General features: G+C 40.7%; 1 protein-coding gene across 1 annotated transcript in view; it reads right to left on the minus strand.

Annotated features, from left to right (window-relative positions):
• myt1lb (myelin transcription factor 1-like, b) overlaps window positions 1–27559 on the minus strand; it is a 314795-nt gene that overhangs the window by 71746 nt on the left and 215490 nt on the right. The window contains exons 11-12 of the mRNA XM_060934686.1: window positions 23468–23682; window positions 6903–7186 (exon numbers count right to left, since the gene is read on the minus strand). Of these exons, the coding sequence (XP_060790669.1) occupies window positions 6903–7186; window positions 23468–23682 (499 nt within the window). The remainder of the gene's footprint in view (window positions 1–6902; window positions 7187–23467; window positions 23683–27559) is intronic.

Genomic DNA, 27559 nt, shown 5'->3' on the forward strand with positions numbered 1-27559 from the left:
ATTTTATTGGTTGCTATATCACATTCAAGGCAGGAAAATATTTAACATGATTTGTACTGGTTTCATTTCTTGCATGGCAATACATTTTTAACCTGCAATTTTAACAGGGGTGTGTAGACTTTTTATATCCGCCGTACACGACCGACTCAATCCACCCTATTAATAACATTCAATCTATTTATAGCAGCTATGGGATCTTATGATCATTCTACTTCCTCTTGGCTTCCTCCACAGCTTTATGCATGACAAACGGCCCCATTTGAGGCAGTTATTTTTCGATGCGAAATAATCAGAGGAAGTGAAGTGAAGGCGCAGTGAAGGCACAGCCGTCACAAGCGGAGAGGAGCACCATGCTGTCTCTCAGCCTGTGACAGGAGGAGATGGGTTTTGCCGCAGGCCAGCTGCTTCTCTCATTCCCTCACTCCTCTCTGCAGAGTGACAGGAGATGGATGGAGGAGGAAGAGAAAGAGAGATAGAGAGAGAGGAAGCCTGCTCGCTCTCAGCACTTCCGATCACCCACTATATGCAATCATCTCTCCTTCCCAACCCTCTCCTTTCCATCCTTCCATCCCTGCACACCTCACCATTAGTGTCAATGCCAGTGTGTGTATGTGAATGTGTGTGTGTGTCGTTAATACTTGAGCTGTGTGTATCCAATCAGGCCACAGGAAGGCACACACTTCTGCATCTTGGTGACTAAAGATGCCACACATGCTGCACTGTTATTCTTCTTTGGGATTAGTGAATCCCAGAGGAAGAGGAGCCAAATAAATAGACTGATTTGCCGGTTTATTAGTTATGAGATTGATATGGCATATTAACTGGCAGTTTAGTGTATAGATCCACCTATTTTTCTTGCTACTCATCAATGGTTTACATCATTTTACATTAATACTCATTGTCAAGGACTCCAGTGCTTTTCAATCTAATCTCTGAATATCATATACGTAGAGTATTTGTGATTACCAGGCACAAGAATGTTGATATTTGCCTGTACTGAGAAAGTAGAAACATTAATTCCTTGCGTATAAGGGAATTCCTCAATATACATCAATACTTGTCTATTTAACAGTTAGTCCAGGAAATCGAGTCAGATATGCGCTGATAGTCTACGAGGCGCGTAGCACCGAGTTGGCTATAAGCCAAGTACATTGAGATTGAGTGGAATAACTGTTTAATTCAATCTACATTCATTGAGAAACAGAGCATCCATCCATCCATTATCTGGAGCTGCTTATCCTGTACAGGGTCACAGGCAAGCTGGAGCCTATCCCAGCTGACTATGGGCGAGAGGCAGGGTACACCCTGGACAAGTTGCCAGGTCATCACAGGGCTGACACACAGACAAACAACCATTCACACACACATTCACACCTACGGTCAATTTAGAGCAACCAGTTAACCTAACCTGCATGTCTTTGGACTGTGGGGGAAACCAGAGCACCTGGAAGAAACCCACACAGACATGGGGAGAACATGCAAACTCCACACAGAAAGGCCCTCGCCGGCTGCTGGGCTCGAACCCAGGACCTTTTTGCTGTGAGGCGACAGTGCTAACCTATACACCACCGTGCCGGCCCCAGAAACAGAGCATTTTTATTTTTATTTTTTGCAAATTCGATAAATAAAACTTTATACAAAATGTCCGACAAAATAATTTCTGCTTAGGATGTACAACCCCGATTCCAAAAAAGTTGGGACAAAGTACAAATTGTAAATAAAAACGGAATGCAATAATTTACAAATCTCAAAAACTGATATTGTATTCACAATAGAACATAGACAACATATCAAATGTCGAAAGTGAGACATTTTGAAATTTCTTGCCAAATATTGGCTCATTTGAAATTTCATGACAGCAACACATCTCAAAAAAGTTGGGACGGGGCAATAAGAGGCTGGAAAAGTTAAAGGTACAAAAAAAGGAACAGCTGGAGGACCAAATTGCAACTCATTAGGTCAATTGGCAATAGGTCATTAACATGACTGGGTATAAAAAGAGCATCTTGGAGTGGCAGCGGCTCTCAGAAGTAAAGATGGGAAGAGAATCACCAATCCCCCTAATTCTGCACCGACAAATAGTGGAGCAATATCAGAAAGGAGTTTGACAGTGTAAAATTGCAAAGTGTTTGAATATATCATCATCTACAGTGCATAATATCATCAAAAGATTCAGAGAATCTGGAAGAATCTCTGTGCGTAAGGGTCAAGGCCGGAAAACCATACTGGGTACCCGTGATCTTTGGGCCCTTAGACGGCACTGCATCACATACAGGCATGCTTCTGTATTGGAAATCACAAAATGGGCTCAGGAATATTTCCAGAGAACATTATCTGTGAACACAATTCACCATGCCATCCGCTGTTGCCAGCTAAAACTCTATAGTTCAAAGAAGAAGCCGTATCTAAACATGATCCAGAAGCGCAGACGTCTTCTCTGGGCCAAGGCTCATTTAAAATGGACTGTGGCAAAGTGGAAAACTGTTCTGTGGTCAGACGAATCAAAATTCGAAGTTCTTTATGGAAATCAGGGACGCCGTGTCATTCGGACTAAAGAGGAGAAGGACGACCCAAGTTGTTATGAGCGCTCAGTTCAGAAGCCTGCATCTCTGATGGTATGGGGTTGCATTAGTGTGTGTGGCATGGGCAGCTTACACATCTGGAAAGACACCATCAATGCTGAAAGGTATATCCAGGTTCTAGAGCAACATATGCTCCCATCCAGACGACGTCTCTTTCAGGGAAGACCTTGCATTTTCCAACATGACAATGCCAAACCACATACTGCATCAATTACAGCATCATGGCTGCGTAGAAGAAGGGTCCGGGTACTGAACTGGCCAGCCTGCAGTCCAGATCTTTCACCCATAGAAAACATTTGGCGCATCATAAAACGGAAGATATGACAAAAAAGACCTAAGACAGTTGAGCAACTAGAATCCTACATTAGACAAGAATGGGTTAACATTCCTATCCCTAAACTTGAGCAACTTGTCTCCTCAGTCCCCAGACGTTTACAGACTGTTGTAAAGAGAAAAGGGGATGTCTCACAGTGGGAAACATGGCCTTGTCCCAACTTTTTTGAGATGTGTTGTTGTCATGAAATTTAAAATCACCTAATTTTTCTCTTTAAATGATACATTTTCTCAGTTTAAACATTTGATATGTCATCTATGTTCTATTCTGAATAAAATATGGAATTTTGAAACTTCTACATCATTGCATTCCGTTTTTATTTACAATTTGTACTTTGTCCCAACTTTTTTGGAATCGGGGTTATAAACAAACTGACGAAATGACTGTAGCAATTTATGAAAAATGCTATAATAATAATTCTTGAAAAAAAAAAGTTCTTACCATGAAATACTGTCACTGCAATATTTTGTTGCTTTTCTTGGTATTTTTTTGGGGCGTTTGTTTTCGATTAGAGTTTTTATTTTATCCTTGGTTGGTTCAGTAACACGCCATGCCATTTTCTTCTTCAGGGTTTTTTTGGTGGTTGGCAAACCAACTTAAAAGTGCATTATCGCCACCGACTGGGCTGGAGTGTGAAACAGGAGATATGAGGGTGGGAGACCTTCTTTTAGCTATTTCTGTTTCTTTTAAATACTTTTAACTATATCTGACTTGATACGCACCACCATTTTGTTTTTCTCTACTCATGGTATAAAAGTTGATAGCCTTGTAGTAGAGTAGCCAATCAGAGCGTGTGATTGCTCATATCCAGTGAATGTGGATAGAATAAAAATGCATATATGCTGTAAATTCTTGAGTCTAATGTACTGGTGAATTAAACTCGAGGAACTCTAGAGGAGCGTCTACTTTTTTTAGAGGGAAGAATTTTCTGTTTGTAGTCAGGTTCTATCTGATCAGGCGTAAATACCACAAAACTTCCAGAAACCTTCTCCATTCCCCTCCCACAACTTTTTTTTTTTCGCGAAAACCCTGCCATGCATAAAATGAAAGTCTTAAGCGACTGTGGGTTTGTTACACTATCTGCCTGTTCATGCTTGTGTGGCTTTGAATGAATGAAGAATTTAGTCAATAGAAATTTATTGCAGAACCATCAGATTCTTCATAGCCATGAATTTGAAGAAGCAGCAGTGAGAGCCACTGGCTAACTGAAAGGTAAATAATTACTTGTGCTCCATAAGTGCCAGTTTTATATTAATATCCGAACTGTTATAAAATGAGATGTGACACAACAAGCAATCAGTTTGCTCATTTCATACCCAGATGGCTACTCTGTAACTTTGTGAGATGAGTGAGAGGTGAATTTAATTTGTGTTTTTCAAAGTTGTCGTGCCATCTCTCACCTTGTTGCTTGATGTCACATTATATTTAGACATTTAGTATTCTACTTCACCAGGAAATTGTGCAGTTGTTTAGTAACTAGCCAGCAATATAGTAGGTCTGATTCTGAAGGTTAGACTTTATGATTGTTATCTGATCGTTTTGCTGACTAGTTGGAACAAAATGCGTTTAGTCCTGAAATGCATTCATGCCTGCTTACAGCCCTGGCACAGCACTGTCAAGGTACACAAGCTGATCCTATCCTCAAACAGACTCAGTCGACAACTGAGTAATCTTCACATAATAATAATAATAATAATAATAATTCTTCTTCTTTCAGCTGCTCCCTTTAAGGGGAGCCACAGCAGATCATCATGATCTGCATATTTGATTTGGCATAGATTTTACACCGGATGCCCTTCCTGACACAGCCCTCCCCAATCTATCCGGGCTTGGGACCGGCACTAAGTATAGAATTTAGAGCAGCTGTGTAACCTCAGTGGCTGGGAATTTTGAACATGCTTTGGGGAAGCCATGGCCGAATGGTTAGAGAAGCAGCTTTGGGACCAAAAGGTCACAGGTTTGCTTCCTTGGACTAGCAGGAATGGCTGAAGTAAGCCATTGAGCACGGCACATAACCACTAACTGCCCTCCAGGCTGCTCTGGGTATGTTGCATGTTGCATTTTGCTCTGGATAAGAGTGTTAATGTAATGTAACTGTGGGAGGAAACCTATGCTGATTAGGTAACCCATGCACAGGGAAAACATGTAAACTCCACACAGAAAGGCCCCCATTGGCTGTGAGGTTTGAACCTGCAACCTTCTTACTGCCAACAACAAGACTGTCAATGATGGCGTAGCTCACTCTGGTCCCATCTAGTCCAGAAGGAACGATCTAAAGTAGGCCATCTTGCGCAATAAATGTTGCAAGCTATATACAGAAGCTATATACACCCTAGGAATACCGACCTATATGCCAGAAAATCCAAAATGGTGAAGAATTGAACGAGAAGAAGCGATTTTTGTTGAACTGCTCGTTAAGGTTTAATTAGTCCATAACTTTATTAATAATTGTAATTAAGCAAATCTGGGGAGAATTTATATGCACCCTAGGTACCCCTACCTTCATGCCAGAAAGAATCAAAATCGGTGAAGAATTGAGGAAGAAGAAGCGATTTGTGTGGAAACTGCTTGCTCGGGATTGATTAATTATTCCATTTCTTCATTAGTAATTGTAATTATGCAAAGCTGGGTAAAAGCTATAGTATATGCAGCACAGAGAGACCTATCTTCCTGCCAAAAAGAATAAAAATCAGTGAAGAATTGAGAGAGAAGAAGCGATTTTTGTGAAATGTGGATGACGCTGGACGGACGACGGACAACACATGATGGGATAAGCTCATCACCTGTAGGCCAGATGAGCTAATAATAACAATAATAATAAATAATAATAATATTTTTGATAGGCGGCACAGTGGTGTAGTGGTTAGCGCTGTCGCCTCACAGCAAGAAGGTCCTGGGTTCGAGCCCCGTGGCCGACGAGGGCCTTTCTGTGCGGAGTTTGCATGTTCTCCCCGTGTCCGCGTGGGTTTCCTCCGGGTGCTCCGGTTTCCCCCACAGTCCAAAGACATGCAGGTTAGGTTAACTGGTGACTCTAAATTGACCGTGAGTGTGAATGGTTGTCTGTGTCTATGTGTCAGCCCTGTGATGACCTGGCGACTTGTCCAGGGTGTACCCCGCCTTTCGCCCGTAGTCAGCTGGGATAGGCTCCAGCTTGCCTGCGACCCTGTAGAACAGGATAAAGCGGCTAGAGATAATGAGATAAGATGAGATATTTTTGATAAATGTCAGTCTCTGCTAATCATGTGGTGTGGTTTATTATGAGAATCCATTTTACATTCCCTTTCCATACTGGTTGCTATATTTCCATAGCTTTCACTGCAGTTGGTATATTAACATCTTGGTCCCTGGGTCCCTTCTGGAATTTGACTACTTGCCACTAAAGGCTAAAGGTCTCTGCACAGCCTTGCAATTTTAACGTGGCCAATCCACCACCAACTAGCACATTTTTTTGAGGTTGGAGAAAACTGAAAAATTTAAAGAAAGCCCGTACAAACCCTAACCTGACCTCAGGAACGAATCAGTGACCCTAAACCTCCTGGCGACCCGCTGCGTCACCATGCTGCCTGACCATAATTACTTTTTCCTGTATTACTTCAATGTTAGAAAGTACTCGATTCTATTTAATAACGAACTGAAAGCTGGTAAACATCGACTATTTCTATACATCCTTAGCATCAAAGATATTCAGAATAAGATTAAAAAAAAGACTGATTAGGATGTGCACATATGTCCTGTTAGCAACTACAACAACTTTGATGAAAGTCTGGATCTGCTGTAGTCATGTAACACCTTAATAGAAGGATGTAGCATTCAAACACTCCTACACACACTTTCTGACATCCAGGAACCAGCACTGCATGCACCTACAGACTCCATGAGAACTTTTGTTGAGTTTTTTTTTTTTAAATGTGTGAGAGACAACACACACACACACACACACACACACACACACACACACACGTAAACACAGTGACTGTTCTCTGTACCCGTGCGCAGAGCTCCTGTGGCTTGCCGCTCAGGCTCTGAGGCATCTCTCTGCATCGTGTGGACAGGTTGAGGATGGCTGTAGCAGCCATGTGGGCGGCCTCCATGTCATGCGTGTAGTCAAAGCTGCTTTTGCTACAGGTGCTGCTGGCGCTGCTTCCTCCTCCTCCTGCTCCTCCTCCTCCTGCTCCTGCAGCTCCTCCACAGCTCAAGCTGCTGCTACTGCTCGGAGCGTAGCTACTGGTGGTGCTGCTCGCTGAGCTGGAGTTCTTACAGTATCGCTTAGCTGAGGAGACACACACAAATAGATATATACTGTAAATAGCTAAAAATAGTTTTAAAAGAATACTCAGGTGTTTGTCTCTGCATCTGTAGTGTATGTGTGATGGTCATTAAGCAAGAATTTATTTTAAACCAGTAAGCAACACATTACCTAGTAATGAGGGGAAAAAGTTTTCTACAGTTTTCTCATCTCATCTCATCTCATCTCATCTCATCTCATCTCATCTCATCTCATCTCATCTCATCTCATTATCTCTAGCCGCTTTATCCTGTTCTACAGGGTCGCAGGCAAGCTGGAGCCTATCCCAGCTGACTACGGGCGAAAGGCGGGGTACACCCTGGACAAGTCGCCAGGTTATCACAGGGCTGACACATAGACACAGACACCCATTCACACTCACATTCACACCTACGGTCAATTTAGAGTCACCAGTTAACCTAACCTGCATGTCTTTGGACTGTGGGGGAAACCGGAGCACCCGGAGGAAACCCACGCGGACACGGGGAGAACATGCAAACTCCACACAGAAAGGCCCTCGCCGGCCACGGGGCTCGAACCCGGACCTTCTTGCTGTGAGGTGACAGCGCTAACCACTACACCACCGTGCCGCCCTCTACAGTTTTCTAATTTCTTTATTCCAAGAGCACTTGTTGGAGTACTCAGTAAACATTTAGAAAACGTAACATTAGAACGCAAATTGAAAACAAGACTCCCGCACTAATGATCAAGGTCCTTAGCATGAAACGGACATGAGACAAAGTCTTATCATACATTGCTTTATCAAAATACTGAAGCCAAAGCCATTCTGTACACTGAAGCTTTGAAAAAGTCGTCACCCTTCATCAAACTTGGGGCTGTTTCACAATCAGGGTATACTTTTCGGGTCCACAGTAGTCCAAAACTCAAACCTCAGATTTTTGTGCTTCTCTGCTGCCAAAAAATTACCTTTTGAGATGGAAATTATCCATCCGTAACCGCTTATCCTGTACAGGGTCGCGGGCAAGCTGGAGCCTATCCCAGCTGACTATGGGCGAGAGGTGGGATACACCCTGGACAAGTCGCCAGATCATCACAGGGCTGACACATAGAGACAAAGAACCATTCACACTCACACCTACGGTCAATTTAGAGTCACCAGTTAACCTAACCTGCATGTCTTTGGACTGTGGGGGAAACCGGAGCACCCGGAGGAAACCCACGCAGACACGGGGAGAACGTGCAAACTCCACACAGAAAGGCCCCTGTCGGCCACTGGGCTCAAACCCAGGACCTTCTTGCTGTGAGGCGACAGTGCTAACCACGACACCACCATGCTGCCCAGATGGAAATTAACTGCACAGAATTTCAGAGCTACAGGTCATACACTGGTCAGGTTATGTGTGGTGAGAAGAGGCGTAGAGTGTTTTTCTAAAATTGACCTACTTTCTTACAGTCCACAAGAGGAAGGTATCCAAAGTGAAAAACTGTTGAAATGGATGTGATTTTAAGTACAAACTTTCAAGTCCTGTGCAGTAATGTGTGCACACAGTAGTAACTGTAATAATAACTGAAGCGGTGATGATCCTTGTGGTTTTCTGGAAAGGACACTTTTTGACAGACTCACATTTCAACCACATGTGAAGCTCTGCTGCAAATCAAATGTGTCTCGCATCTGCTTCAAGTCCTGTTTTTTTTTTGTACTGAACAACAACAGTCTTCTGCTTCAAAAGAGACATATTTTCTTAAAAAATCATTTACAACCTCATCATATGGTGAGCATTTGCCAGAGAGGACGTTTTTGATGGACAAAGGATCCTGTATTTTACAAAAACTGTAACTTCCACTTAAATATCTTTTTATGGTGAATGAAAGTACTGTATACATCCCAAAGTAAAACCTAGTTAGTGCTAAAAAAGAAATGCAATTCTGAATCTAACCAGTAAAATCTAAGTGTAATAATTAAAGTAGAATTAAATTAAATGACTACAAGGTCAAAACTGAGCCCGCATTTGACTCTTACAAACATATTTATAAAAATTTATAAGAGACATTACTGTTGTGTTGACTTTGGACTTGATAAAACACAGTGGACCAACAGCAGTAGATGTCATGGCACCCCAAATCATCACAGACTGCGGGAACTTCACACTGAACTTCAAACACGTTGGATCCTATGCCTCTGCACTTTTCCTGCGGACTCTAGAACCTTGATTTCCAAATGAAATGCAAATTTTACTTTCATCTGAAAAGAGGACTTTGGACCACTGAGCAACAGTCCAGTTCTTTCTCTCCTTAGCCCGGGTAAGATGTTTCTGACATTGTCTCTGGTTCAGGAGTGGCTTGATATCAGGAACGCAACAGTTGTAGCCACTTTCCTGAAGATGTCTGTGTGTGGTGACTCTTGATGCACTGACACCAGCCTCAGTCCACTCCTTGTGAAGCTCTCCCAAGTTCTTGAATCGACTTTTCTTGACCATCCTCTCCAGGCTGCAGTCATCCCTGTTGCTTGTGCACCTTTTCCAGCCAGCCTTTTCAACAACGACCTTCTGTGGCTTACCCTCCTTGTGGAGGGGGTCAATGATCGTTTTCTGGACAACTGTCAAGCCAGCAGTCTTCCCTTTGATTGTGGTTGCGTGTACTGAACTAGACCGAGAGATACACACTATTTATACTGAAATGAAATATTCTAATATTTTGAGATTTTTTTTGTGCTGTAGGCCATAATTATCTCATTCTCATCTCATTATCTCTAGCCGGTTCATCCTGTTCTACAGGGTCGCAAGCAAGCTGGAGCCTATCCCAGCTGACTATGGGCGAAAGGCGGGGTACACCCTGGACAAGTCGCCAGGTCATCACAGGGCTGACACATAGACACAGACAACCATTCACGCTCACATTCACACCTACGGTCAATTTAGAGTCACCAGTTAACCTAACCTGCATGTCTTTGGACTGTGGGGGAAACCGGAGCACCCGGAAGAAACCCACGCGGACACGGGGAGAACATGCAAACTCCGCACAGAAAGGCCCTCGCCGGCCACGGGGCTCGAACCCAGACCTTCTTGCTGTGAGGCGACAGCACTAACCACTACACCACCGTGCCGCCTGGCCATAATTATTAAAATTAAAATAGAAAAATGCTCAAAATATTAGTTTACATGTAATGAGTCTGGAATATATTAAATAACTGATGGGAAATATCAAACTTTTTCATGATATTCTAATTTTTTGGAAATGCATTTGCACACACTGGACCTAGTTGCATGAATTAGTTGGTGTTGTTATTCAAAAAGACAACCACGATTGAGAAACAGCCCCTTAAACATAGTTTCAGAGGTTACTTTAATTCCTTTGAAAGCACCATACAAAAAATATGTAAAAAATATATTCTATCAACAAATACATATATGGACTGCAGAATTTCTATTCTTTTTTTCAGTGCAGATAAGTTATTGTCCATGCTAACTGCACATGCTACATTGCAAATTGTGACAAATGTAGGAAATGGATATTTGGTTGAAAAACACTGACGTATTCCTTTGAATCATGTTAGAGTCACTTTCATAAAGATTGACCAAATATAGATGGAACAAAATAAAGGATATTATTGTTCTCTATAGCAAAATCACATTCTTTGGAACCTCTAGGGGTTTCAGTATAATTCCAACACTGATGTGATCTGTTATTTTGATTATTATTTCTACATATCAGATGTACTTTAATTTTCTAAACTCTGGCAAAGTTGGTTGGGTTCAGATCTCGACTAAATGTGTTCAGAAGAATTGATATACAGTTGATGGTGTGCTGGTTAATCCTGTCAAACCCTGGTGTTTCTTCTGAGCCATTACTCATGTTGAAGCCCATATTAGCTCTCTTGTCTCGACTTCATTTTCTGACCTTCATCCATTATTTGACATAAAGGATGAAGGATCTTGTTCCAGACCTTGTTCATGGCGCTGTAACATCTTATCTTGACTACTGCTCTGTTGCCAGAATGTGAGTAAATTTGTTCACAAAAGTTAAGAGAGTAATAGAGTAGTTTTTAAAGCAAAGGGTCGTAAGACCAAATTTACACGGTTTACTGCTCTTTATAGTATTTTTTAATGGAGAAACGTTTAACTGAAATTGAAATAGTCTCTGGTATTAATTTAATTAGTGCAGTTTTCTAAGGAAATGAGCTGTAAATTGTACTGAGCGTCTTGCAGAGCCAGCCGCAGTTCTTCTGGACACTTTGACTGTTTTTCATCTGAAAAGTGGTTTCTGACACAATATGCTGGAAAACTAATGTTTGGAAATTTTAAATGTTTTTCTCCTGGCTTCATAATGTATATCCATACAGTACCAGTCAAATGTTTGGACGCACCTTCTAATTCAATGCTTTTTCTTTATTTTTATGAATTAAAAGACACTTCATGTCTTAAAGTCATGATGGATGTCGTTTCTCTTTACTTAGTTGAGCGGTTCTTGACATAGTACTGTACGGCTAACTACAGTTGTGGAACAGGGCTATTTACTGTATTTTTATTATTTACTATTGACTGTTTGATCTCAAATGCATTAATAAGGCACGAAATTGCACGAATTAACATTTGACGAGTTAATTGAAAAGCATTCTAGGTGACTACCTCATGAAGCTGGTTAAGATAATGACGATAGTGTGTAAAGTGTCATCAAAGTAAACGCTGGCTACTTTGAAGAATCTGAAATATGAGACAGATTTTGTTTTTGAACACTTTTTTTGTTTACCACATAATTCCATATTTGTTCCATGTGTTATTTCATAGTTTTAATGTCTTCAGTATTGTTCTACAATGTAGAAGAGTCAATATACAGAAAAACCTATGAATGAGTAGGGGTGTACAAACTTTTGACTAGTACTGCATATATATATATATATATATATATATATATATATATATATATATATATATATATGTGTGTGTGTGTGTGTGTGTGTCAAGCTAGAGATTAATATCTGGTGGAATCAGAGATTCTACCAGTAGAATTTCCGATCTTACCAGTAGAGATTGCGATCGGAGTTTCTACTGGCAGAATCTCAAATTCTACCAATCAAGTGTGTGTTCTTGTAAGGGCAGTTGTATAATTAACAGATGTACTTGGAAAACACAGGAACTTACATGCTCTACAAAGTGTCACCCTTCAACAATTGGCGTGTGCCAAAACAAACGTTAGGTCATTGATATGGATATGTTTACGTTGTTCTTACAATACTAAGATCAGCATAGCGTAATAATTTTTCATGAATAAAATGGATATCCCATTAATGTTTCATGCATAAATTATATGCATAAAATGGCTATTATGGCAAAACTAACAAGAGTTATTATTCTTTGTTTTCTTTTCTCTGCACCAGGATAGAACATCTTACCATTAGGAACCAGCCACAGTGACCCAGTTCTTCTGGACACCTTGACTGTCCCACTCGCTTCTTAATTTTGCCCTAAAACCCAGTCGCCTTCATTATGTTTTCTTTTTTAATCTGAAAAGTGCTCTCTTATGTAATATACTGCTCAGATACAAACTTTTTTTTCTGTAAAATTTAATTTTGTGCTGGAAAAATAACAAACGTTTGGAACTCTAAAATATTTTTGTAGTGTTGTGACTTGATAACGTAGAAATCATAAAATCGAAATCTATAACAAAGTTTGTATGAAAAAAATAGGGTGTCTGAGACTTTTGCACAGTACTGTATATACAGTACAAATACAGACTACAATCTTTAGTTTTTGTCAAAAAAATCTCATCTCATCTCATTATCTCTAGCTGCTTTATCCTGTTCTACAGGGTCGCAGGCAAGCTGGAGCCTATCCCAGCTGACTATGGGCGAAAGGCGGGGTACACCCTGGACAAGTCGCCAGGTCATCACAGGGCTGACACATAGACACCGACAACCATTCGCACTCACATTCACACCTACGGTCAATTTAGAGTCACCAGTTAACCTAACCTGCATGTCTTTGGACTGTGGGGGAAACCGGAGCACCCGGAGGAAACCCACGCGGACACGGGGAGAACATGCAAACTCCACACAGAAAGGCCCTCGCCGGCCACGGGGCTCGAACCCGGACCTTCTTGCTGTGAGGCGACAGCGCTAACCACTACACCACCGTGCTGCCCTGTCAAAAAAATGTTGTAGCTTTTCCGTTAACTAAATTTAGACCATAACTAACAATTACCAAATGGAATGTTTTTTGACCACCTACACTGGTCATTAGTAACAACACTTATTCAGTATAAAATGCTCCTTCTAACCTTTAAAACCCGACACGAACTTGTTTCGCAATAACGGCTGAGGTACTCCATCTTTATTGCCCACAACGTATGCCTAGATCATGTAGTAAAGGTTTACTTGTTCTGAAGTATCGATTCTCCTCTGAAGAGGGCAGGTCATTCAATTTTATTGAACCCACCCACAGAGCCTCCATAACATCTCCACTATCACATCCTTCAAATCCCAGTTCGAAAAAAGTTCTCTCAGTTCTTTCCCTCTACACCAGCTGTAGTTTAGCCTCCTGCATTCTGCCATGCACTCTCTCTTTTCATTATGATATATCACTCTGGACCTTATTGATATATACTATACAGAATTGGCAACTTAAAGGCAGCGATTTAAGTTTACACAGGGAAATTTCTTTGAATTGAGAGAGAGAGAGAGAGAGAGAGAGCTTGGATACGCAACTGCTGAAGCTGGCATTCTTGGCAAACTGCTTTTAAAGACAAGCACTTATCTTTAAAATGAAAAAAAAAAAGATGAAAATATGAAGTAACATCAAATTAGCTGTAAAAATGAACATTGACAGAATGCAGTATATTCAAGAGATAATTTTATAAATAGTAATTTGATATTCATATTTATATCTCATCTCATCTCATCATCTCTAGCCGCTTTATCCTTCTACAGGGTCGCAGGCAAGCTGGAGCCTATCCCAGCTGACTACGGGCGAAAGGCGGGGTACACCCTGGACAAGTCGCCAGGTCATCACAGGGCTGACACATAGACACAGACAACCATTCACACTCACATTCACACCTACGGTCAATTTAGAGTCACCAGTTAACCTAACCTGCATGTCTTTGGACTGTGGGGGAAACCGGAGCACCCGGAGGAAACCCACGCGGACACGGGGAGAACATGCAAACTCCACACAGAAAGGCCCTTGCCGGCCCCGGGGCTCGAACCCAGGACCTTCTTGCTGTGAGGCGACAGCGCTAACCACTACACCACCGTGCCGCCCCATATTTATATTTCACGGCCAATTTTCATCCATTGTGGCGCAGTGGTTATCAGTGTCACCTCACAACAAAAAGGTTCCGGGTTTGAAGTTCAGGGCCGACGGGGGCCTTTCAGTGTGGAGTTTGCATGTTCTCAACTCCGTGTCTGTGTGGGTTTCCTCCAGGTGCACTGGTTTCCTCTACAGTTCAAAGACATGCAGGTTTGGTACAAATACCCAACCAATGGGGTTGCACAAGCCAGTACATGCTTAGTGCCAGTCCCAAACCCGGATAGATTGCAGAAGGTTGGACATCCAGTGTAAACCTATGTCAGATCACATATGTGGATCATGACAATCTGCTATGACGACCCCTAATGGGAGTAGCCGAAAGAAGAAGAAAAATAAGTAGATTATTAATTAGTGAGAACGGACAGACAGACAGACAGACATCCATTCATTATCCATAACCGCTTATCCTGTACAGGGTCGCAGGGAAGCTGGAGCCTATATTAGCTGACGAGTCACAAGATCATCGCAGTGCTGACATGTAGAGACAAACAACCATTCACACTCACAGTCAATTTAGAGCCACCGGTTAGCCTAACCTGCATGTCTTTGGGGGAAACCGGAGCACCCAGAGGAAACCCATGCAGACACGGGCAGAACATGTAAACTCCGCACAGAAAGGCCCTCGCCGGCCACTGGGCTCGAACCCAGAACCTTCTTGCTGTGAGGCGAAAGCGCTAACCACTACACCACCGTGCCGCCAAGAAAGGACAGACAATTGATGTAAAAAAAAAAAAAAATCATATTTGTGTAAATTAACTAGCAAGATAGTTTGCCTGTAAGTCTGATACTCTGGACATCTGGTGTTAAAAGAACAAAACCGAAAACAACAACAACAAAAACCCTAATCAAATATGCGGCTCCGGATCCGCTGTGGTGACCTTGAACAGGAACGGTCAAAAGAAGAACTTTATAAATGTTAATATAATTAATAAAAATAGCTTAAAAGTCTTGTAATGAAATATGGCAAGCATTCAAATAAACATATGATAGCTGTCTAGTATATTGTGTTAATTGCAGCAACTGTACAGTACTATATACCGTACAGTAATAGGATGAATGTGAAGCATAGTGTGTAAATTAAGCAGAGATGAAAAAATGCTGTATCTACCACAGAGTTATTTATTTTTTCATAATTTAAAAAAATCTTTTATTTTGATTTTGTGTGTGGATGCAACTTAATGTCACCATGAGAGATTAAATCGAGGTTAAGAAACTAAGGTGTGTATGCGGTGCAGGCCATTTTCTCATTCTCATTATCTCTAGCCGCTTTATCCTGTTCTACAGGGTCGCAGGCAAGCTGGAGCCTATTCCAGCTGACTATGGGCGAAAGGCGGGGTACACCCTGGACAAGTCGCCAGGTCATCACAGGGCTGACACATAGACACAGACAACCATTCACACTCACATTCACACCTACGGTCAATTTAGAGTCACCAGTTAACCTAACCTGCATGTCTTTGGACTGTGGGGGAAACCGGAGCACCCGGAGGAAACCCACGCGGACACGGGGAGAACATGCAAACTCCGCACAGAAAGGCCCTCGCCGGCCACAGGGCTCGAACCCGGACCTTCTTGCTGTGAGGCGACAGCGCTAACCACTACACCACCGTGCCACCCCGCAGGCCATTTTATGATTTTTAAATTATTTCAACAAATAAAAGAATGCCAAATGCTTTGGTTAAATCTACAGTAGGTAACTTATATAATTACATACACTATTTTCTTTTCTTTTGGTAAAGCTTGCTATCTTGCTAGCTTTGTAATTTAGTTTGTTGTTGTACTATGGAATTGAGAGTCAGGAACAGATACAGGCTCGGGAGGAAAATCGGCTCGGGCTCTTTTGGAGACATTTACTTCGGTCGGAGAAGAAGTCGCCATCAAGCTAGAATGCGTGAAGAGCAAAATCTACAAGATGATGCAAGGAGGAGTGGGAATCCTGAAGATTAAGTGATGTTGAGCTGAAGTTATCACAACGTCATAACTTTTTGTGATTGTTTGGTTTGATTTTCAGAAAAACAAAAAACCAAAAAACCGCCAAGGCTAAGATGGTTACTATAATGGTTACAGTAACACTATGTAGGGCACATTTCATGTTACTGCGAGGTTGCAGTTGGGCTAACATTAGCTTGTTTCCAATGCTAAGGCAGAGAAACTCTTAGAGGAACAAAGTAGACTGGTAAAGGCTACTGGTTAGCATTGTTTTATTTGAATGTTGCCTAAAATATCTTTGTGAAGTGCCCAGGCTGTCGTATCGGTTTGGTGTTTGTTATGATATTTATCTGTGCCTGTGCTCTCACAGCTAAATATTCTCATACGTGATTTACTGCTTATTTTGCACTATATTTTGCGCTGGGTGCTAGTGCTAGTTCTTTTAACTAAATAGATATTGCGGTAGATTACTTTTCATTCTCAGTTGTTTTTTGTGGCCACTATGTCATCATTTTGTAAGAATGTAAGAATGAGTGTAACAATAGCGCACTGTGGATGCACATACGCACAAGCATTACAATCACCAGAACGGCAAATCGTGATCTCGCGATACGAACAGTTGATCTTGCGTTATCAAAGGTACACAAGAACGAGTGGCGAAGCCACAATGTCATCGTGTTGTACGAACGTAAGAATGAGTGTAACAATAGTGAAACCTCGTAACCAATCAGAACTTATCCTGATCGAGTTCGATTACCCGTTCTACTTCTTGATAAACTTCGGAATCGATCAGAACCAGAAATGAAATAAGAGAAACCTCGTTATAACTTCATAGTATCGGAAGATAATTGGCAGATAAAAAGATAAACGAAATTCACCTCGTGGTTCACCAAGGCTACTGATTCGATATCAAGTACGTGGTGTTTATTTGAAAAAAAAATTACCTTTTGATTATCACAGCTTTTCTTTGGTCCTTCTGAAAGGTCAAATGAAAGGTTTTGTAAGTGTTTTTGAGTTTTTTGGCAGATATTTTACACCAAGAATTCCAGCCATTCAACAAAAACTCACGAGAAGGCAGCGAAGACAACGCTGGAACCTTTTGAGCGATCCGCTCGGTTTGCAATTACAAAAGTCCCATGTGGGAATAAATCAGCTCCTTCGTGAAAACTAAGAGTCGAAGTTAAAAGTATAATTTGTCAAACTTCTGCTTTTTTCTTTAATTTTATTTTTTATTTTAGAGTCTTTACACTATACTTGTGAAACAAAATGTGAACAAAATTAGTACTAAATAATGCTTCTAAGACAATTCATGAACAAGTACGGAAGCCGAGAGAGGCCCTTCATATAATCCTTTTTTTTATTCACCTTGTTATCCCGAGATAACGACATAATTAATTCAGGATCTCAAGAAAACAACACAACTAATTCGAGATCTCGAGAAAACAAAACCGTTATTTCGAGATCTCGAGAAAACAAAACCGTTATTCCGAGATAACGACATAATTAATTCAGGATCTCGAGAAAACAACACAACTAATTCGAGATCTCGAGAAAACAAAACCGTTATTTCGAGATCTCGAGAAAACAAAACAATTATTTCATGATCTCGAGTAAACAGCTGAGAAATGGTTCATTCAGGTACGCCAAGAGACTTGTGATATGCTGACTTTGGGGCTATTTCTCATTCTGTATAGCCATTTCTGCTCTGTTACATGTCCGCCAATTTCTAAGTCTTCGTTGTCTGACCCACAGGGGGCGCAGCTCTGCTAGAAATCTCAGCTGTTTTCTCAAGATCATGAAATAATTGTTTTGTTTTCTCGAGATCTCGAAATAATGGTTTTGTTTTCTCGAGATCTCGAATTAGTTGTGGTGTTTTCTCGAGATCCTGAATTAATTATGTCGTTATCTCGGGATAACAAGGTGAATAAAAAAAGATTATATGAAGGGCCTCTCTCGGCTTCCGTAAACAAGTGCTTTCTTTCTTACTATTTTGAAAATAGATATAGTTCACAGATCGGCATGGTGGTGTAGTGGTTAGCACTGTCGCCTCACAGCAAGAAGGTCCGGGTTCGAGCCCAGTGGCCGACGAGGGCCTTTCTGTGTGGAGTTTGCATGTTCTCCCCGTGTCCCCGTGGGTTTCCTCCGGGCGCTCCGGTTTCCCCCACAGCCCAAAGGCATGCAGGTTAGGCTAACTGGTGGCTCTAAATTGAGTGTGAATGGTTGTCTGTGTCTATGTGTCAGCCCTGGTGACTTGTCCAGGGTGTACCCCGCCTCTCACCCATAGTTAGCTGGGATAGGCTCCAGCTTGCCTGCGACCCTATAGGACAGGATAAGTGGCTACAGATAATGGATGGATATAGATCTAGTTCACAGCACTGTATTTTGAACAAAACACAGTAAAGAAAATTGGTAACCAAAATACTCCGAGCCCTGATGCTGCTCACAGCTTGGTGATGCTTGCAAAAGATGAGGCGAGTATAATTGATGACATGTAATATATGCTATATTTACTGTATGGACATGGGATCAGAAAACAATTTTATTTATAAGGAGTAGCCACGGGCGGCATGGTGGTATAGTGGTTAGCGCTGTCGCCTCACAGCAAGAAGGTCCTGGGTTCGAGCCCCGTGGCCAGCGAGGGCCTTTCTGTGCAGAGTTTGCATGTTCTCCCCGTGTCCGCGTGGGTTTCCTCCGGGTGCTCCGGTTTCCCCCACAGTCCAAAGACATGCAGGTTAGGTTAACTGGTGACTCTAAATTGACCGTAGGTGTGAATGTGAGTGTGAATGGTTGTCTGTGTCTATGTGTCAGCCCTGTGATGACCTGGTGACTTGTCCAGGGTGTACCCCGCCTTTCGCCCGTAGTCAGCTGGGATAGGCTCCAGCTTGCCTGCGACCCTGTAGAACAGGATAAAGCGGCTAGAGATAATGAGATGAGATGAGATGAGATGAGATGAGATGAGATGAGGAGTAGCCACATGTACCCATAGGGTACCTATTTTTTTGTGTGCGTTTTGGAGGAATGGCTTTGGATGCAGGGCTGCATGGAAGAGTAGGATTTTTCAGTTGGATACTTTCAAAATCCAACTTACTCTGGCTGGTTTCTCAAAAATTACCCACTCTGCCATTAATATGCTGCTACTGGTTTGAAGGATAAGCTGACCAAGCACTCTTCTGCGAAGCTTCCTGCTCACTTTAAGTAAATCATCAACTGTCAAAGTAGTGGGTAAGTCTGTGATACAGTTGGTATTAACCCCTCTCGATGCACTACAAATACACATATTAGACTGTGCTACATATACCGTATATACACACACATAACTTAAATCAATGAAATAACATATGGGACATTTATGAAATTACGTTATGTAGTAAACAAAAAAAAACGTATTACAAAAAACAAATTGCGTTTGATATTTTAGATTCTTCAAAATAGGCATCGTGAACCTTGATCTCACTTTGCACACTGTTGGCATTATCCTAACCAGCTTCATGAGGTAGTCACCTGGAATACTTTTCAGTTAATGGGTGTGTCTCGTTAAAAGTTAATTAGTGCAATTTCTTGCCTTCTTAATGCATTTGAGATCAAATAGTAAAGAGTAAAATTAGTACTTATCCATATTATGTCAAGAACCGCTCAGCTAAGTAAAGAGAAATGACATTCATCCTTACTTTAAGAAATGAAGTGTCTTTTCATCAGCTGAAAAAGTTAAGGCTGACACCTTTCTGTTTCAGCCAGCACTAAGTTCTTCAGCAGTTTGTGCTGCAGTAGCTCTTGTGTGGGATTGGACCATATGGGCTAGGCTTCGGACCCCATGAGAATCAGTGATCCTTCGACACCTATGACCTTGTCGCTGGTTCACCGGTTGTCCTTCCTTGGACCACTTTTGGTAGGTACTAACGACTGCATCCTGGGAACACCCCACAAGATGTGCCATTTTGGAGATGATCAGACCCAGTCACCTAGCCATCATAATTTGGCCCTTGTCAAAGTCACTCACATCCTTATGCTTGCTCATTTTTCCTGCTTCCCATTTTTTATCCAGTCATGAGGATATCAATGAATTGTTTTGATGAATTTGGGTACTTTTTATTTGTGAATGTTCTATATCAAGTCTAAAGTCCTTCCTGGACCATATGGTGGTGCATTAGGTGGCACCGATCTCCGTTTCTGTAGCGCTCGGCCTCTCGCCTATTACATAGTTACAGTGGGGGGCTGGTCCTCTGGTAACCACAAGAGTTTGACTCCCCACTCACATCTGTATTGCAGCGTGCCTTGCCAGATGGCAGTAGGCACCATTTTTATGATGGTCTTTGGTATAACCTGACTGCTAGTAGAACTCGCAATCTTCCAATCGAGAGGCAGACATGCTAACCACTAGGTCAACTCGCGGTGATAATGCTCTATATAATTATAACAATAATTGCAAAAGTTTAAACATTATCTATGAACTTCTACACCAAAGTTACAGCCAAATGCCAAGAACTGCTTGATATCTTTTGCAATATGACAAAAAACCCGGACGTTATCCTCGCAGGTAAGCATGGTGGAAAGATCATGGACATGTTTTTACTGATCAAATTCACTGATATTTCATGATCTCCTTGTCGACACCTACTTTGTTTTTTACTCTTTCATTTGACAGCCGCCATTTTGTATCTAAACACATTTGAGAAGTCACGTGAGGTGTCGATAGTGGTGGACACCGGTGAAAGTGATCACTATTATCGACACCCTGTGGGATTAAGGGACATTTACAGCTGTTATGGATCGATCTTTGTGTAACATTGTTGAAGTTGATGAAGCACTTTAAAAAAAGTAAAAGTGCTGTGATTTATAATCATCTTTTTTTCTGATTTATAACAGAATGGAATGCTTATAGAGTATTTGGAATCTGATTGCAATAAATAGAATTAGACCAGAATTAAATTCCAAGCATATAAAAAATGACATGCTTGAAATATTCAGATTTTTCTATTCCATTCAGAAAATATATATATTTTTGCAGTTTGCTGTAAATATCTACCACATATTACAATATCAGGAGACATTTTATATTTCAGTTCGAGGACTGACATGCGACCTTTGACTTGGATTTCCATGTGGTTACAGTGTCGATTCCCTGTTGATATTTATTGGTAAACTACAAAACTAGAAATTAATACAAACAACAACGAATAATTAACAAAATGTGATCTACAAAAAGACTTAGAAAGTGGGTAGAAAGTGGAACAAAAATATTTTCTGAGGCAGGTTAAAATTATCAGTTCATTTGTTTACAAGCATTAGAATTACTTCCTCATTTATGTAAACACCGACATCCATATATTTATATAAAAGATATTTTGTACTAAATATAAGTCTAGGTAAAACTAATTTTAAATAAAAACTATGTTTTGTTCACTTAATACTACATACCGATTATTTTTTTTAATAAATAATCATCTGGATGTTGATAATTCTGGAATGGTGTCAATAACCTTCTTCCGGGTGAGGTACAAAATACGTTTATGGAAAGGCAGGGTGGGTATAACCTGAGAGGGGAAATGAATTTTAAGAGAGTAAATGTTAGAACAACTCTGAAAAGTATGTGCATAACAGTCTGTGGGGTGAAATTGTGGAATGGTCTGGAAAATGAACTCAAAAATAGCACCAACATAAAACTGTTTAAAAAATTATATAAAAACATGTTAATAAAAATATACGAGAATGAGGACAGGCAGACTATATAGGTGATGATGAAATTGAGAGTAAGTCTGTGACTGGTCTTCTTGTATTTAGTGTATAGTTATAGGTATGTGTATATGTATGTACTGTATATATGTATTGTATGTGTGTCTATATGCATAACATAAGTATCTGTATATATGATTTGATTTGGTCGATATTATACCATGTCGGTATATTTTGGTATGTTGGTATGTTTTCTTTTTTGTTTATTGCTTTTGTATATATAGTTTATTATGGTGGAAAGTGACATTTGATTAGCGGTGGTATAGAGGGTTAGGATTGGATAAGTTATTACTTCTTTCTAATCCTTTCTGAACATTGTTATGTTATTGCCTTGTGGCTACGCTATTCTGTTTGTTTATGATGATGTTTTGATTATTGTATTTTTTATTTAAATTTTTATTTTTATATCTTTCTTCTTTATTGTTCAGAATCAATCAATCAATCAATCAATCAATCAATCAATCAATCAATCAATCAATCAATCAATCAATCAAAAATAACTGTCAACAAAGGTGTTGATAATTGTGGAACGGTGTCACGTGATCTGATACGCAAAGTAATCAGAAATCAACTAATTTTTTTCCAGTGGAAGTTTGAGTAATTATTCATGCACAATTTACGTATTGAAAGTCTTTTCTACTTTTGCAACGGCCAAAAGATCGTTAAGGTGTCGATAATTGTAGCCGCCACTCTAGTACGACTGTCTTTTACCTGTAGTCTACCTATTTCTAGCACAGTGATTTCACTGATTTCCTGATTAAGGTGAGTTGTAAGTTGGGGTTGAATAAAAGCAGTGGGAGTTGAGCATTTGTGCTGAGCTGCATCCTTGAGCTTCAGGTGAGAATAGCTGCACTATTTGCCATCTGACTAAATTTACAATGAGCCACAGCCACCAGCAGGGCATCAAAGTGGCATCTCAAACTGAGTTCCCTGCTGTCACCTCTCTCTCTCTCTCTCTCTGCCCACTCCTCTCTCAGTCATTAAAGTGCAGCCAGGGAGCTGGCTGCTATTCACACAGAATTGCAATTAGCTGTGGCCCGGAGACTAGACCTTGACTCGCCCCGACCCAGTCATTCATTATGCATCCGCTACTATATAATTTCCATACATTTCCATTCCCCTGGTCAAAGCCTGAAGATGACGCCGCATGGCACTCAAAAAATAGCGCCAGTGTAGCAACAGTGCATTTGGTACTCGCTGAATTCGTATTCAATAAAAGGACGTCTCACACTAAAATGATATGAAACCAAAAAACACATACTTTGAACAACATGATCTTCACTAGTCCCATCAGAAGATGTGAAGAATAGAGGGAAAAAAAATGTGGTTTTGCAGGTCTCACCATCGTATCCCTTGGGTGATGTGTCACGCCCCTGGACTTTCGGAGCGATGGCACGTTTGCCGTACACATTCTGGTTGTCGTAGCCGTTGTAGTCGAAGCTGGTCTTGGAGTATTTCTCCAGCTCTTTGGCCAGGTTGGAGCGTGGTGTGGTGGTGGGGACATTGTTCTTATAGCCATATTGCGGGATCTCCAACTGCTTTACAAAGCACATGGGCCTAAAAGAACAACCAACAGAAGATAGTCAACAGGATCTCATGGAATACGTCACTTGAGTAATTAATTTGCAGAATTTACATTGCAAAATTGCAATGTGGAAAATTTGTGTGCAAAATTTTCACACACAGTATGCACAGCAAACCCAATGTGTTTTTTTTTTCAATATTTTGCTTTCTTTTTCATCGTTTCACTCTGGTTTTGAGCCGTGACTGTCAGTAGTGTTCTGAGTGAATGATGGAGTTGTCTAGTAGTGATGAAAAGACATAATAATTACAGACATGCTCTCAAGAAAGAGAAAGTTCTGGGTACACCCACTGTTGGAACGAAGGCGACGGAGTTGTGTGTTCATGAGTGAAATATAACCACTCAGCTCTGGGACGTGATTGACGCCATTGTATAGCACAGGCTCGCCACTACATTCGAGGGCATTTTTCTGGCTTTTTCTGCTTGTCGTACATCAGTAGAACCCGGTGGAACCCTCATTTGATTGGTCAGGTACTCACTTTCGCATGCAAAATTTCACAACAAACATGACGGAGACAAATACATTTTTTTCTCCATACCGAATTTTATTCTTGGTGTGTAAAGACTATTAATAGCAATGACAGACCATTTTTAAAGTAGTTGTCATGGTGTTGTGTAATGTATCAAATTAAAACGTGTGAAGATCTGAATTGAAAACTTGTTTAATTTTGTAAATATGTCAAAAAAAAAAACCCACACAAAGTTATGAACATTTGAAAATGTAGTGTTTTATAAAATTTCCATTTTGGTCCGTTGTCCTGGTCACAAACCAGCAAATTATTTTCCATTGGTTTAATTTTCCATTCATGAGAAAAAAAAAAAAAACTCAATCAGAAATTAATCGACGAAAAAGCCAAAAATAACGAGATTTAGAATGTTGAGTATCAGGGTAAGAATTGTAGATCACAATTATGCACCTCAAAGGCTTAAAAGTAATATGGCAATGAAACTGGTCCATCCTTTGTGTTTAAACATAAACGCCAGAATTTACTGAGCATGTTCATTTTAAATTATGAACACCAAGCATGACTAATGATGGTGGTGCTCGAATGCGATATGTATAAGGGGATCAAGCTTTTGTTAATTCTCTTCAAAACAGTATTATTGATATTTCTACACCTTCTCATTTTTTCTCCATGAAAAAGATATTCAGAAAATCATTGATTTACAGGAAGGATACAACATTTTCCTCAGTGATCCGATCTTTTGTTGGCACTAGAGTGGCAGCTACAATTTTTGACAGTCCATAATTATTGACACCTTTTCAGATATACTAATAAAAAAAATTTTGCAAAGGTGAGTTTCAGTTACGGGGCGGCACGGTGGTGTAGTGGTTAGCGCTGTCGCCTCACAGCAAGAAGGTCCAGGTTCGAGCCCCGTGACCGGCGAGGTCCTTTCTGTGTGGAGTTTGCATGTTCTCCCCGTGTCCGCGTGGGTTTCCTCCGGGTGCTCCGGTTTCCCCCACAGTCCAAAGACATGCAGGTTAGGTTAACTGGTGACTCTAAATTGACCGTAGGTGTGAATGTGAGTGTGAATGGTTGTCTGTGTCTATGTGTCAGCCCTGTGATGACCTGGCGGCTTGTCCAGGGTGTACCCCGCCTTTCGCCCGTAGTCAGCTGGGATAGGCTCCAGCTTACCTGCGACCCTGTAGAACAGGATAAAGCGGCTAGAGATAATGAGATGAGATGAGTTTCAGTTACAACAGTTATTATTGGTTAATTAATCAACCGGAAGACCCGCCCTCGCCCTTTGATGACACAGCTCGTTACCTGAGATGGAATTTTTTTTAGCACAATCAGCAATTTGAGGAAAACCCAGACGTTATCATCGCAGGTAAGCATGGTGGAAAGATCATGGACATGTTTTTACTGATCAAATTCACCGATATTTCATGATCTCCTTGACGAAACCTACTTTGTTTCTTACTCTTTCATTTGAAAGCCGCCATTTTGCATCTAAACGCGTTTGAGAAGTCAGGTGAGGTGTCGATAATAGTGATCACTTTCACCGGTGTCCACCATTATCGACACCCTGTGGAATTAAGGGACATTTACAACTGTTATGGATTGATCTTTGTGTAACACTGTTGAAGTAGATGAAGTACTTTAAAAAAAGTAAAAGTGCTGTGATTTATAATCAATTTTTTTTTCTGATTTATAACAGAATGGGGGCGGCACGGTGGTGTAGTGGTTAGCGCTGTCGCCTCACAGCAAGAAGGTCCTGGGTTCGAGCCCCGTGGCCGGCGAGGGCCTTTCTGTGTGGAGTTTGCATGTTCTCCCCGTGTCCGCGTGGGTTTCCTCCGGGTGCTCCGGTTTCCCCCACAGTCCAAAGACATGCAGGTTAGGTTAACTGGTGACTCTAAATTGACCGTAGGTGTGAATGTGAGTGTGAATGGTTGTCTGTGTCTATGTGTCAGCCCTGTGATGACCCGGCGACTTGTCCAGGGTGTACCCCGCCTTTCGCCCGTAGTCAGCTGGGATAGGCTCCAGCTTGCCTGTGACCCTGTAGAACAGGATAAAGCGGCTAGAGATAATGAGATGAGATAACAGAATGGAATGTTTATAGAGTATTTGGAATCTGATTGCAATAAATAGAATTAGACCAGAATTAAATTCCAAGCATAGAAAAAATGACATGCTTGAAATATTCAGATTTTTCTATTCCATTCAGAAATATATTTTTTTGCAGTTTGTTGTAAATATCTACCACATATTACAATATCAGGAGACATTTTATATTTCAGTTCGAGGACTGACATGTGACCTTTGACCTGGATTTCCATGTGGTTACAGTGTCGATTCCCTGTTGATATTTATTGGTAAACTACAAAACTAGAAATTAATACAAACAACAACGAATGATTAACAAAATGCGATCTACGAAAAGACTTAGAAAGTGGGTCGAAAGTGGAACAAAAAGATTTTCTGCCGCAGGTTAAACATTATCAGTTCATTTGTTTACAAACATTAGAATTACTTCCTCATTTACGTAAACATCGACATCAATATTTTTATATAAAAGATATTTTGTACTAAATATAAGTCTATGTAAAACAAATTTTAAATAAAAACTATGTTTTGTTAACTTAATACCACATACCGATTATTATTTATAAACAATCATTTGGATGCTGATAATTGTGGAACGGTGTCAATAACTGTGGACAATGGTGTGGATAATTGTGGAATGGTATCAATAACTGTGGACAAAGGTGTCGATAATTGTGGAACGGTGTTACGTGATCTGAAATGCTAAGTAATCCGGAATCGACTAATTTTTTTCCAGTGGAAGTTTGAGCAATTATTCATGCACAATTTACATATTGAAAGTCTTTTCTACTTTTGCAACGGCCGAAAGATCATTAAGGTGTCGATAATTGTCGCCGCCACTCTAGATAGCAAAGTGTTCAGCCGATTTTATTGGAAAATCAAGTCAACATGAGAGATTCGACCACGAGGTGGGAATCATGAATTTCAAGCTGATTGAACCAACAGTGAGCGAGCTGGAAACGACAACAACAAAACACACGGACCGATGACGAATATCACTAAAAACCCCAAGATGGCGGCGCTCGTGAGTTTGGGGTATTGCATTACACAATGTGAAAAAACACTTAAAGTAAAAGCTCATCACAATGCGGCACAAAATTAACAATATATTCTGTAAATATGTTATTTATTCTTGAATTGACATTAGTTTTATGTAAACACTTTTAAATGTCTTTAAAGGCCAAATAAAAACATGCTGTTCTCCCATACAAACATATAGGAGGTTGATCAGTGCAGTGGCGCGCTGTCAAGCCTACTACTGTAATAAAAACACAAGTATTTAATAAGCTACATCATTTTCGTG

Source organism: Neoarius graeffei, chromosome 11 (assembly GCF_027579695.1).
Source record: "Neoarius graeffei isolate fNeoGra1 chromosome 11, fNeoGra1.pri, whole genome shotgun sequence".
Lineage (NCBI taxonomy): Eukaryota > Metazoa > Chordata > Actinopteri > Siluriformes > Ariidae > Neoarius > Neoarius graeffei.